At 40.8% G+C, this 12645-nt stretch overlaps 1 protein-coding gene across 1 annotated transcript in view; it reads right to left on the reverse strand.

Moving 5' to 3' along the window:
- WNK3 (WNK lysine deficient protein kinase 3) overlaps window positions 1–12645 on the reverse strand; it is a 110710-nt gene that overhangs the window by 10852 nt on the left and 87213 nt on the right. The window contains exons 18-20 of the mRNA XM_036305621.1: window positions 3086–3176; window positions 2440–2570; window positions 688–1307 (exon numbers count right to left, since the gene is read on the reverse strand). Of these exons, the coding sequence (XP_036161514.1) occupies window positions 688–1307; window positions 2440–2570; window positions 3086–3176 (842 nt within the window). The remainder of the gene's footprint in view (window positions 1–687; window positions 1308–2439; window positions 2571–3085; window positions 3177–12645) is intronic.

Here is a 12645-nt window from a genome sequence, read left to right on the forward strand (position 1 = left end):
ATACCACCTGGACTTGTGATTGGCATCTGGGGCGGGGTGGGGGGGGAAGTCTTGTAGGACTGAGTTCATAACTAGTGGGATCTGATGCTGTCTTTGTAGTTTTCAATCATTACAAGGTCATCAGTCCTGCCCAGCCGGCATGGCTCACTGGTTGAGCGTCGACCTATGAACCAGGAATTCATGGTTCAATTCCTAGTCAGGGCACATGCCTGGATAGTGGGCTCAGTCCCCAGTGTGGGGCATGCAGGAGGCAGCAGATCCATGTCCCACTCTCACATCGATGTCTCTCTCTCCCTCCCACCCTTTCCTTTCTGAAATCAATGAAAATAAATATATTTTAAAATGCCACCAGTCCTAAATTAGTTAGCAACCTAACAGTTCTATAAACCCAGGGCACCCCTAGCTGGTTTGGCTCAGTGGATACAGTGTCAGCCTGCAGACTGAAAGGTCCCGGGTTCAATTTCAGTCAGGGGCACATGCCTGGGTTACAGGCTCAATCCCCAGTAGGAGGCGTGCAGGAGGCAGCTGATCTATGATTCTCTCATCGTTGATGTTTCTATCTCTCTCTCCTGCTCCCTTCCTCTCTGAAATCAATAAAAATACATTAAACAAACAAACAAACAAACAAACAAAAACAAACCAAACCCAGGGCAACTAGTTAGGTGACAAAAGAGAAACAGTTCTTACTTTTCTCGTAATTTTTGAAGCTCCACCTTCAAGTCCTCATCCTCTATTTCGGATTCATCATCACTGCTCATTGGGGAAGATGGTGAATAGAAGACCGAGTTCTCTGTCTCAGCACAGGTTTTTTCTGCTTGGAGTGGTAAGCACTGATCGCTCTCTGGATGACTCTCTGCCACAGAGTTCCCTGTGTCAGTAAGAGTGGCTGAAAATTCACCATCAGAGCAAAGCTGTTTCTCAACAGTAAGTCTCTCTCTCCCTTTGAGAGGCAGTTCAGAGCCAGACTGCATGCTATTTCCTGTAGCTGAGTTTTCTTCCAATTCTTTTTCCGGGGTTATAGAAGATCCATCAGTCTCACCAGCTGTGCTGAAAGATGAGCTGTCTCCTGGTTTAGGAATTGGTTTAACTTCCTGAAAGGTTTCATGAAGAGCTTCTAGGTTCTGAGGAGAAAATACAGTCTCTGGACTGTGCATGGCAGGTTCTAGTTCTACTACCTGAGCCTTGGCTGTTTCAGTGAAGGCTGGAGCTTCCTCACTAGAATGGCTTGGCATGTTATTGAAGGCTGACCCGTGTTGTATTCCAGTGCATGTCACTTTCTCGGCCTGCTGCTGAGGGATTGTAATCACCTGAGACACAAAAAGGCAAAAGTGGCTGGCTCCGCCTAACTAAAGAGCAAACCCACAAAGAAATTCAGGATCAACATGTGGCACAGACAAGTGGCTGTTCTGCTTGTGATGTACATATATTGATAATACCAAAGCTTTAAAATCCCATGCATCTCCCCACATTGCAAGTCTTTCTTTTTAATTTTGTTATTTGTTGATTTTAAAGAGACAAGGGGGGGGGGGAGGGAGAGGGACGGAAGGAGAGAGGGGGGAGGGAAGAAGGGAGGGAGAGAGAGAGAAACACTGTTTCACTTATTCATGCATCCATTGGTTGGTTCTTGTGGGTGCTCTGACAGATTTACCCTACAACCCTGGTGTATGGGGACGAGGCTCTAACCAACTGAGCTACCCCACCAAAGCTTCAAAGGCTTTCAAATGGTCCCCTTGGGTAAAGAACCTTGGCACTGATTGCTCAAATAAAATTCCACAATTTAAAAAAGTCCATAATTAAAGATGGCAAGATTCTAAAAGACATGAAATGGGAATTATAAAAACAGGTGACCCAACCTCCCACCACAAAATAATGAACCCTTTCTGTGTTCTCTTCCAGCTACTAAAATCCATTTTTTTTTAAAGGATGCCATTCATTCATTCACTCATTCATTTTCCATCGCTATTTATCCCCCTATATAAATCCCCATTTCTTTAGACACCTTTACTGGATGGCTTCAAAAGATTAAGGGATGCAAATTAAATATGACAATGATCTACACCAGCGGTTCTCAACCTGTGGGTCAAGACCCCTTTGGGGGTCGAACGACCCTTTCACAGGGGTTGCCTAAGACCATCGCAAAACACATATATAATTACATATTGTTTTTGTGATTAATCACTATGCTTTAATTATGTTCAATGTGTAACAATGAAAATACATCCTGCAGATCAGATATTTACATTATGATTCATAACAGTAGCAAAATTACAGTTATGAAGTAGCAACGAATAATTTTATGGTTGGGGGTCACCACAACATGAGGGACTGTATTAAAGGGTCGCAGCATTAGGAAGGTTGAGAACCACTGGTCTACACTGTCTTCAATGCTGTTGCCTGTTATAATGCACTGTAGATAAGGATTTAATGAAAAGCACAAACCTGGAACCGTCCCCGCTGAAAGGATCCACTCATCAATTTGCATCTACTCAAAGGCCTGCTATTAGCTGTGGACTCTACTGCCAGAGAAATGGGATCAGGAGCAACTGTGGATATCACATCATCTGTTTCCACTGTAAGTTTCGCCAAATTGTAAGGAGAAAAGAGAAAATTGGGTAAGACTAAATTTGTTTACATTACCAAAAAATGAAGAAAAGCAGAAAAAGCTTAACTCCGGCTAGACAATTAAAAAGTGTTACCCTAACTCTCAACCAGACATTGCAAGATTTATCCCGACTTAGTATCTATATGAAATGAAAAACTACAAAATCAAATTTCTTACAGAAGGAAAAATAAAGTGGCAATGACATTAATGGGATGTGTCACATACATGGGCTACGTGGAAAAAGTGGCAACATTTGTGTATGAAGAAAAAAACCAAAAACCAAACAGAAGTAAATGAAAAGTGATGTTACCTAGTCTAGGTCCCTGACTGTAAGCACACTACCTTGACGGACTTTTGATCTCTTGAAAAAGCTGGTTGACTGCCGTAGCCTGTATGCCCAGCTTTTTAATTTGCGAGTCCAGGATTTCTTGCTAATAGGATTTTTGAGACTAGGACAAGTAAAGCTTAGGCCAAAATATCCACCTCCTGTGTGCAGACGAGTGGCTCCACCGCTTGGCACAGCAGCAGGATGGGCCTCTGGATCCCCTGGAAGTGAGGCATCTGGGGACATCTCCTAATGGAGACAAAGAGACAAAAATCAAAATGGTAATAATTTAGATAAGGTGTAGCAGTTGGTTATACCATTGCAGTTTCTTGTATGGACTAATCGGTAATCAAAAATAGAATGCCATGTATACTTGCATTAATAGTACCATTTCAGACAGAACCTGAAGTATTCAAGCTATAGAATGAAGCCTTCCCCTTTCTTTAAAAATATTATTTAGACATCAGGCCCTGGCAGAGCTCAGTTGGTTAGAGTGTCGTCCCCATCCGACCAAGGCTGTGGGTTCAATGCCAGGTCATGGCATGTATAAAAATCAACCAATGAGTGCATAAATAAGTGGAACAAATGGCTGTCTCTCCTTCTCTCCCCCCCTCCCTTTTTCTGTCTAAAATCAGTAGATAAAAAGTATATATTATTTAGACAAGAACAGAATATGAATCTTCCATCCTAGAATATTTTCCCTTATAGCAACTTTGAAAAATTAAAATTATTTCCTTCATATGCACTAATTTACTAAAAATGGTTACTGAAACCCTATACTCTTTTTCTTCTTTTTAAGTTTTTTAAAAATGTTTTTTAAATTGATTTCAGAGAGGAAAGGAGAGGGAGAGAGAGCGACAGAAACGTCAATAATGAGAGAAAACCATCAATTGGCTGCCTCCTGCATGTCCCCTACTGGCGATCAAGCCCACAACCTGGGCATGTGGCCTGACCAGGAAACTTAACTGTGACCTCCTAGTTCATAGGTTGATGCTCAACCACTGAGCCACGCTGGCTGTGCGAAACCCTATATTCTTAAACTGAACATTTTTATTTATGCTTGTTATCTAGACATGTAGATTTACAGGAAAATATTACCAAATCAAATTTCTTACTTTATGTAAGCACACAGAAATTTACAACGGATCTCAAAATTATTTCAAATTCATGCTCTAAAAACTGTTAACATCAGGCCATGCACGGCTGGCAATAAAATCACTCTTCCCTCTTCTTGACCTCCTATCCCTCTCCTAAAAAAGCCAGAATTAACTGTTGTATTCTAAATAAGCCCTTTAAAAATAAGTTTCCTACAATAATTAACACAAAAATTAATATACACAATCAAAAATACTTTCGGAAACATGAGAATGGTCACTACTAATCTAGAAAGTTAAAAGAGTATTTAAAAGCTCAAGGAATGGAATTTAGCATTTGTCTGAAGGAATACAGCCTAAGTGTCACTAAGTATATTGCAGTCCTGGGTAAGAATGAACACTTGGGGCAGGTTAGCGGTTATTGAAAATAAAATTCTAAAGAATCAGTTTTAATTTTCCAAAATCCCATTTGGAATAGTAATAATACTACCTTCATGAAGAGGAAAAATAGTCCTAGCTGGTTTGGCTCAGTGGATAGAGCACATGTCCGGGTTGTGGGCTCAATCCCCAGTATGGGGCGTGTAGGAGGCAGCCAATCAAGGATTCTCTCTCATCATTGATGTTTCTATCTTTCTCTCCCTCTCCCTTCCTCTCTGAAATCAATACAAAATATTTTTAAAAAAGAGGAAAATATTCTCAATGATATTATAATGTAGAAAGTGTTGCATTGGTCCCACTGAAATTACAGACAAGACTTTTCATAAGTAATAACTGGATCAATGTGGTAAATCACATACAAGTTCTAGCCTCCTTTACCAATCCAAATTCACAGACACGACAGGAAAAACAGATGTAGACATATGCATATATAATTAAAGGAGGAAAAGGCAGCCCATGACATATGCAGGAACTGTTACAAGATGTTGCAAATTCGAGTGGCGGATATGGGCAGTGGGAGAGAGTCCTGGCCGACCAAGATAATTAGTGGGTGGCTAGAACACTTATAAAGTTCCACACGATCTGTCTTCTCTTTGCCTCTTCAACATCATATCATAACACCCTCCTACATGCTGGCCTTCTTTTGGTTCCTGGCACAGGTCTCCATCTGTGAATGTCACCGCCAAATACAAGTCCTTCCTTGACCACCCTACATAAAGTCATCCCGAGTCTTGCTATCACAGCCCTTTACTTAATTATTTATCTTTTTAGGGTCTATCTTCCCCCACTGGAATGTGAACAGCACAAAAACAGAGATCTTGACTTATTCAATGCTCACTGAGTGGAAGGGTAAACTGCTTGGGGTAGCAAAAAAGGAACAGCCAGGCAGTCTGGTCCTTCTCTCTCCACCTCCACAGCAAGCAAAAGACAGCGGGAGACATCTGCTCCCAAATTAAGAGTGGGAAGAGGAAAATGTGTGTGGCCAAGAGAAAGGTCAGCAATGTAGGGAGGCGACAACATCCAGGAAAAAGGGGAAGCTTGTTTACTGGGCCACCCTCTAGGCCAGCGGGTGCCAACCTTTCGGACCTCACAGACCACCAGTGGTCCTTGGACCACCAGTTGGCGACCGCTGCCCTAGGCAGCATTAGAAACAAGGTGTAATTCAGTGCCAGGAAGCATGGCCCATGCCTTTCTCCAAATTACTGGAAGAAGGTTACAATAATGACGCATAGTATTTATGAGGCGACCAACAAAACATGTTATGGGGGGCGAAGAAAAGATAAGTACACAACTGAGAATCACCAAACACTTAAGGGAAATCAACACAATAAAAAACCACTAAACTCAACAAACAGAAGAATAGCCAAGGAAATAGCATTAAAAATATAAAATAAGGGAGAGAACTAAGATGGCGGCATAGGTTAACGCCGGAGTTTGCTGCTTTGAACACCTACTTCAAAAGTGAAACTAAAAGACGGAAGGGACATCACCCAGAACCACAGGAACGCTGGCTGAGTGGAAGTCCTACAACTAGGAGGAAAGAGAAACGCATACGGACACTCAGAGGAGGCGCAGTGCTGAAGTCAAATTCTGAGGTGCGGAGTGCGCGGAGCGGGCTGGCGGCGGAGGGCACGGTTGGCGTTTTCAATCGGGAGGGAGTCGCAGACTCTGAGCTCCAGATACAGGCGAGTCTCTAGGGACCCAGACTCAAACGGGAGAAGCGGGACTGTCTGGCTTCGGTCAGAGCGAGTGCAGCTTTCTCTCCGAGGTTTGCAGCGGGTGCTGGGACTCAGAGAGGCAGAGCCCCTGGGGACAGGACTGAGAGCCACCATAACTGCTCTCTCCGGCCCACCCTGTTGATCCTGTGCGACCCGCCCCGCCCAAGCCCTGCACACAGGCATTTGCCGGATAGCCTCAGGCAAAGGCCAGATTAGCACCTCCCTAGAGGACAGAAGTTCTCTCACTGCAGACACAGCTGATTCTCATAGCCACTTGGCCTGGAGGTCAAACCCTCCCTGGTATTAGCTACAACAATCAAGGTTTAACTATAAGACTGCGCACAAAGACCACTAGGGGGTGCACCAAGGAAGCATAACAAAATGCGGAGACAAAGAAACAGGACAAAATTGTCAATGGAAGATATAGAGTTCAGAACCACACTTTTAAGGTCTCTCAAGAACTGTTTAGAAGCTGCCGATAAACTTAATGAGATCTACAAGAAAACTAATGAGACCCTCGATCTTATATTGGGGAACCAACTAGAAATTAAGCATACACGGACTGAAATAACGACTATTATACAGACTCCCGACAGCAGACCAGAGGAGCGCAAGAATCAAGTCAATGATTTGAAATGCGAGGAAGCAAAAAACACCCAACTGGAAAAGCAAACTGAAAAAAGAATCCAAAAATGCGAGGATAGTGTAAGGAGCCTCTGGGACAGCTTCAAGCGTACCAACATCAGAATTATAGGGGTGCCAGAAGATGAGAGAGAGCAAGATATTGAAAACCTATTTGAAGAAATAATGACAGAAAACTTCCCCCACCTGGTGAAAGAAATGGACTTACAGGTCCAAGAAGCGCTGAGAACCCCAAACAAAAGGAATCCAAAGAGGACCACACCAAGACACATCATAATTAAAATGCCAAGAGCAAAAGACAAAGAGAGAATCTTAAAAGCAGCAAGAGAAAGAAACTCAGTTACCTACAAGGGAATACCCATACGACTGTCAGCCGATTTCTCAACAGAAACTTTGCAGGCCAGAAGGGAGTGGCAAGAAATATTCAAAGTGATGAATACCAAGAACCTACAACCAAGATTACTTTATCCAGCAAAGCTATCATTCAGAATTGAAGGTCAGATAAAGAGCTTCACAGATAAGGAAAAGCTAAAGGGGTTCATCACCACCAAACCAGTATTATATGAAATGCTGAAAGGTATCCTTTAAGAAGAGGAAGAGGAAGAAAAAGGTAAAGATACAAATTATGAACAACAAATATGCATCTATCAACAAGTGAATCTAAGAATCAAGTGAATAAATAATCTGATGAACAGAATGAACTGTTGATTATAATAGAATCAGGGACATAGAAAGGGAATGGACTGACTATTCCTGGGGGGGAAAGGGGTGTGGGAGATGCGGGAAGAGACTGGACAAAAATCATGCACCTATGGATGAGGACAGTGGGTGGGGAGTGAGGGCGGAGGGTGGGGCAGGAACTGGGAGGAGGGGAGTTATGGGGGGGGGAAAAAGAGGAACAAATGTAATAATCTGAACAATAAAGATTTAATTAAAAAAAAAATAAAAAAAAATAAAGGGCCAAAAGGTTGAGAACCACTGTTCTAGGAAAAAAATAAATAAATAAATAAAAAATAAAAATATAAAATAAGACTAATATCTTCAAGAGTTGTATGAATATACAACATCCACAAGAAAAAAACAATGAACTACATATAATTACTAGAAATTAAAAACATAACCATCGATATTAAATAGCTCAATAAGCCCAGAAATCGACCCGAAACAATATGCTCAATTAATATTTGACAATGGAGACAAGAACATACAATGGAGTCAAGACAGTCTTTCAATAAATGGTGTTGGGAAAATTGGATGGATACATGCAAAAAAATGAAACTAGACCACCAACTTACACCATACACAAAAATAAACTCAAAATGGATAAAGGACTTAAATGTAAGACGGGAAACCATAAAAATACTAGAGGAATCCAAAGGCAACAAAATCTCAGACATATGCCGAAGCAATTTCTTCACCGATACATCTCCTAGGGCATTGGAAACTAAAGAGAAAATGAACAAATGGGACTACATCAAAATAAAAAGCTTCTGCACAGCAAAAGAAACCATCAACAAAACAACGAGAAAACCCACTGTGTGGGAAAACATATTTACCAATGTCATATCCGATAAGGGTTTAATCTCCAACATTTATAGGGAACTCATACAACTTAACAAAAGGAAGATAAACAATCCAATCAAAAAAATGGGCAAAGGACCTAAATAGACACTTTTCAAAAGAGGACATTCAGAAAGCCAAGAGACATATGAAAACATGCTCAAAGTCACTAATCATCTGAGAGATGCAAATCAAAACAACAATGAGGTACCATCTCACACCTGTCAGACTGGCTATCATCAACAAATCAACAAACGACAAGTGCTGGAGAGGATGTGGAGAAAAAGGAACACTTGTGCACTGCTGGTGGGAATGCAGACTGGTGCAGCCACTATGGAAGACAGTATGAAGTTTCCTCAAAAAGTTAAAAATGGAACTCCCATTTGACCCAGTGATCCCACTGCTAGGAATATATCCCAAAAAACCAGAAACACCAATCAGAAAGGATATATGCACCCCTATGTTCAAAGCAGCACAATTCACCATAGCTAAGATCTGGAAACAGCCCAAGTGCCCATCAGCAGATGAATGGATTAGAAAACTGTGGTCCATCTACACGATGGAATACTATGCTGCTGTAAAAAAGAAGGAATTCTTACCATTTGCAATAGCATGGATGGAACTAGAGAGCATTATGCTAAGTGAAATAAGCCAGTCAATGAAGGAAAAATACCACATGATCTCACTCATTCATGGATAATAAAGACCATTATAAACTGATGAGCAAAAATAGATATGGAGGCAGAGCAGCATCGAACAGACTGTCAAAGTACAGCGGGAAGGCTGGGGAGGGTTGGGTGGTGGGAAGGGGGGGTAAGAGATGAGTACTTGTATGCATGCATATAAGCATAACCAATGGACACAAGACACTGGGGGGTAGGGGAGGCCGGGGGAATGTGAAGGGGAGAAAAAAAAAAAGGAGACCTATGTAATACTCTTTGTAATACTTTAAGCCAGGGGTCTTCAAACTTTTTAAACAGGGGGCCAGTTCACTATCCCTCATACCGTTGGAGGGCTGGACTGTAGTTTAAAAAAAAAAAACTATGAACAAATTCCTATGCACACAGCACATATCTTATTTTGAAGTAAAAAAACAAAACGGGAACAAATACAATATTTATATTTGCATGTGGCCCGCGGGCCGTAGTTTGAGGACCCCTGCTTTAAGCAATTAAAAAAAAAAGAACCATAAAATAAAAAACAAACAAACAAACAAACAAAAAATAGCTGAATAGGACATTGGAAACAGCCTAAAAATAGAGAAATTATCCCAGTACAGAAAGCAAAGGGACAGAGATGAAAGCGTGAAATGAAAAGTTAATAAATAAGAAAAACAGGAAATGAAATAAAACTCTCTATTTACAGATGATATGATCTTATATACTATATAGAAAATCCTAAATAATACACCCAAAGCTGTTAGAGCTAATAAACTCAGCAAACTTGTAGAATACAACACCCCCCAAAAATCAGTTGTATTTCTATACACTAGCAATAAAAAAATCTGAAAAGAAAATTAAGAAAACAATTCCATTTGTAATAACAAAGAATGAGAAGTGGTGCTGGAACTGGATGTCCACATACAAAATATTGAAGCTGGACCCTTCTCTAATACAATATACAAAAATTAACTCAAAATGATCCTACCATATATAATTAATCAAGTGTGAAGTAAAATAAAGACATATTTGGACATTAAAAAATTACTAAAAAAAAAAATTACTATTCCAACATGGTACTGTTTTCTTTGAAAAACGTGTTTCAGATATTCTAAAGTTCAGCCATTTAGACTATACAGTTTAGTGGGTTTTTAAAAACTGAATTTACTGTGCACCCATTACACACACACACACACACACACACACACACACACACCTCTCATGCAACATATTTTAAAATATCAGTCATAGAAACATTTCAGGAGGGAGGAATTTTAGGACACCAGAAACAATGACAGGTAAGTTTGATCAAGATGCAGCAATGGGCACTTAAAGGAAGCAAAAGAATCCATTTGACAGTAACACTTGGAACAGGGGTCCTCAAACTACGGCCTGTGGGCCACATGCAAATACAAATATTGTATTTGTTCCCGTTTTGTTTTTTTACTTCAAAATAAGATATGTGCAGTGTGCATAGGAATTTGTTCATAGTTTTTTTTTTAAACTACAGTCCGGCCCTCCAACGGTCTGAGGGACAGTAAACTGGCCCCCTGTTTAAAAAGTTTGAGGACCCCTGACTTGGAAGAAGTCTCCTTCAAATAACAAAGTGTAAATGACAGAGAATTATATTTCATTTTTTTATAGTTCTAATTACATTATATGATCATTAGATAACATTTATAATATAAATGCTGTTTATTGATTTCCAATTCTTTTTTTTTTAAATATATTTTATTGAGTTTTTACAGAGAGGAAAGGAGAGAGACAGAGAGCTAGAAACATCGATGAGAGAGAAACATCGACCAGCTGCCTCCTGCACACTCCCCACTGGGGATGTGCCCGCAACCAAGGTACACGCCCCTGACCGGAATCGAACCCGGGACCCCTCAGTCCGCAGGCCAACGCTCTATCCACTGAGCCAAACCAGCTTCGGCAGATTTCCAATTCTTTAAATCAAACTGTAGACAAAGTACAGCCAATAGTTACAGAAAATATATAGATGCTAAACTTTACCAAAATTAAAAAGTAATATAATTAATAAAAATTGGAAGATGTGCAAGTGGAGGAAAGAAAAAGTATAATTTCCTCACCCTTCATAGCAGTGAGCCAATAGGTATTGTCTGAAATTACTAAATCAAAAAATAAATAAGTATATTATTTACTAGTTATTAATGGCAATGAGCACAAGAATTAAAACAGAAACTTAGGTCCTAGCCATTTTGGCTCAGTCGATAGAGCATCAGCCTGTGGACTGGGATTCCAGTCAAGGGCACATGCCCATGTTGTGGGCTCAATCCCCAGTAGGGGGCGTGCAGGAGTCAGCCAATCAATGGTTCACTCTCATCATTGATGTTTCTATCTCTTTTCCTCTCCTTTCCTCTCTGAAATACATAAAAATATATTAAAAATAAATAAACAAAAAAAAATAAAACAGGATCTTAGAACGGCCGGTGTGGCTCAGTTTTTGAGCATCAGCCTATGAACCAGGAGGTCAGGGTTCGATTCCCAGGAAGGGCACGTACCCAGGTTGCGGGCTCGATCCCCAGTGTGTGTATGGGGCGTACAGGAGGCAGCCCATAGATGGCTTTCTCTCATCACTGATGTTTCTAACTCTCTCTCCCTTTCCCTTCCTCTTTGAAATCAATAGAAATATATTTAAAAACAAAACAAACCCCCCAAATCAGGAACTTAACCGTGTTGGGAGTGCAATGGGGGGTGGGGTGGGTGGGAGGGTGTTAACGAAACAATTACTTTAAATTTTCTATTCTTCTGAATTGCTTTCATGTTTATGTATTAATTGAATAATTTAAAAGTACTATTTACCAAAAAACAAATATTTAAATTATATCTATTGAATAAAATATTTTACTGTTGTTCTAAAAATTTAAGTGAGGTGGAACTGTGTGTACTGACATGAATAGTACAAAATAAGTGGGGAAAAATGCAATCCACCCGGCCGGTGTGGCTCAGTGGTTGAGCATCGACTGGTGAATCAGGAAGTCATAGTTTGATTCCTGGGCAGGACACATGCCTGGGTTGCGGGCTCAATCCCCAGTGTGGGGCATGTATGAGGCAGCCAATCAATGATTCTCTCTCATGACTGATGTTTCTATCTCTCTCTCCCTTACTCTCTGAAATCAATAAAAATATATTGTTAAAAAATGCAAACCAGTCCATCTATGTAAAGAAGTATATGTAGCCCTGGATGGTATGACTTTAATTGGTTGAGGGTCACCCTATACACCAAAAAGCCACCAGTTTGATTCTAGGTCAGGACACAAGCCTGGGTTTCAGGCTTGGTCCCTAGTAGCGGGTGCAGGAGGCAGCCGATCCATGTTTTTCTCTCTCTCTCTCTCTCATCAATAAAAACATTAAAAAAAGAAGCGTCTATATATATAAAAGCCTAAGCGACTGTTCAACTGGCCAGTAGCTATGATGCACAATGACCACCAGGGGGCAGACGCTCAATGCATAGGCATGGAAACATGGAACAGACTGATGAATCTCAGAGGGAAGAGGGGAAGGAGGGGGGTGTGAAGAGATTAACCGAAGATCTTATATGCATACTAGAGGCCCGGTGCACGGATTCGTACACCGGTGGGGTCCC

This window comes from Myotis myotis, unplaced genomic scaffold (genome assembly GCF_014108235.1).
Source record: "Myotis myotis isolate mMyoMyo1 unplaced genomic scaffold, mMyoMyo1.p scaffold_m19_p_4, whole genome shotgun sequence".
NCBI lineage: Eukaryota > Metazoa > Chordata > Mammalia > Chiroptera > Vespertilionidae > Myotis > Myotis myotis.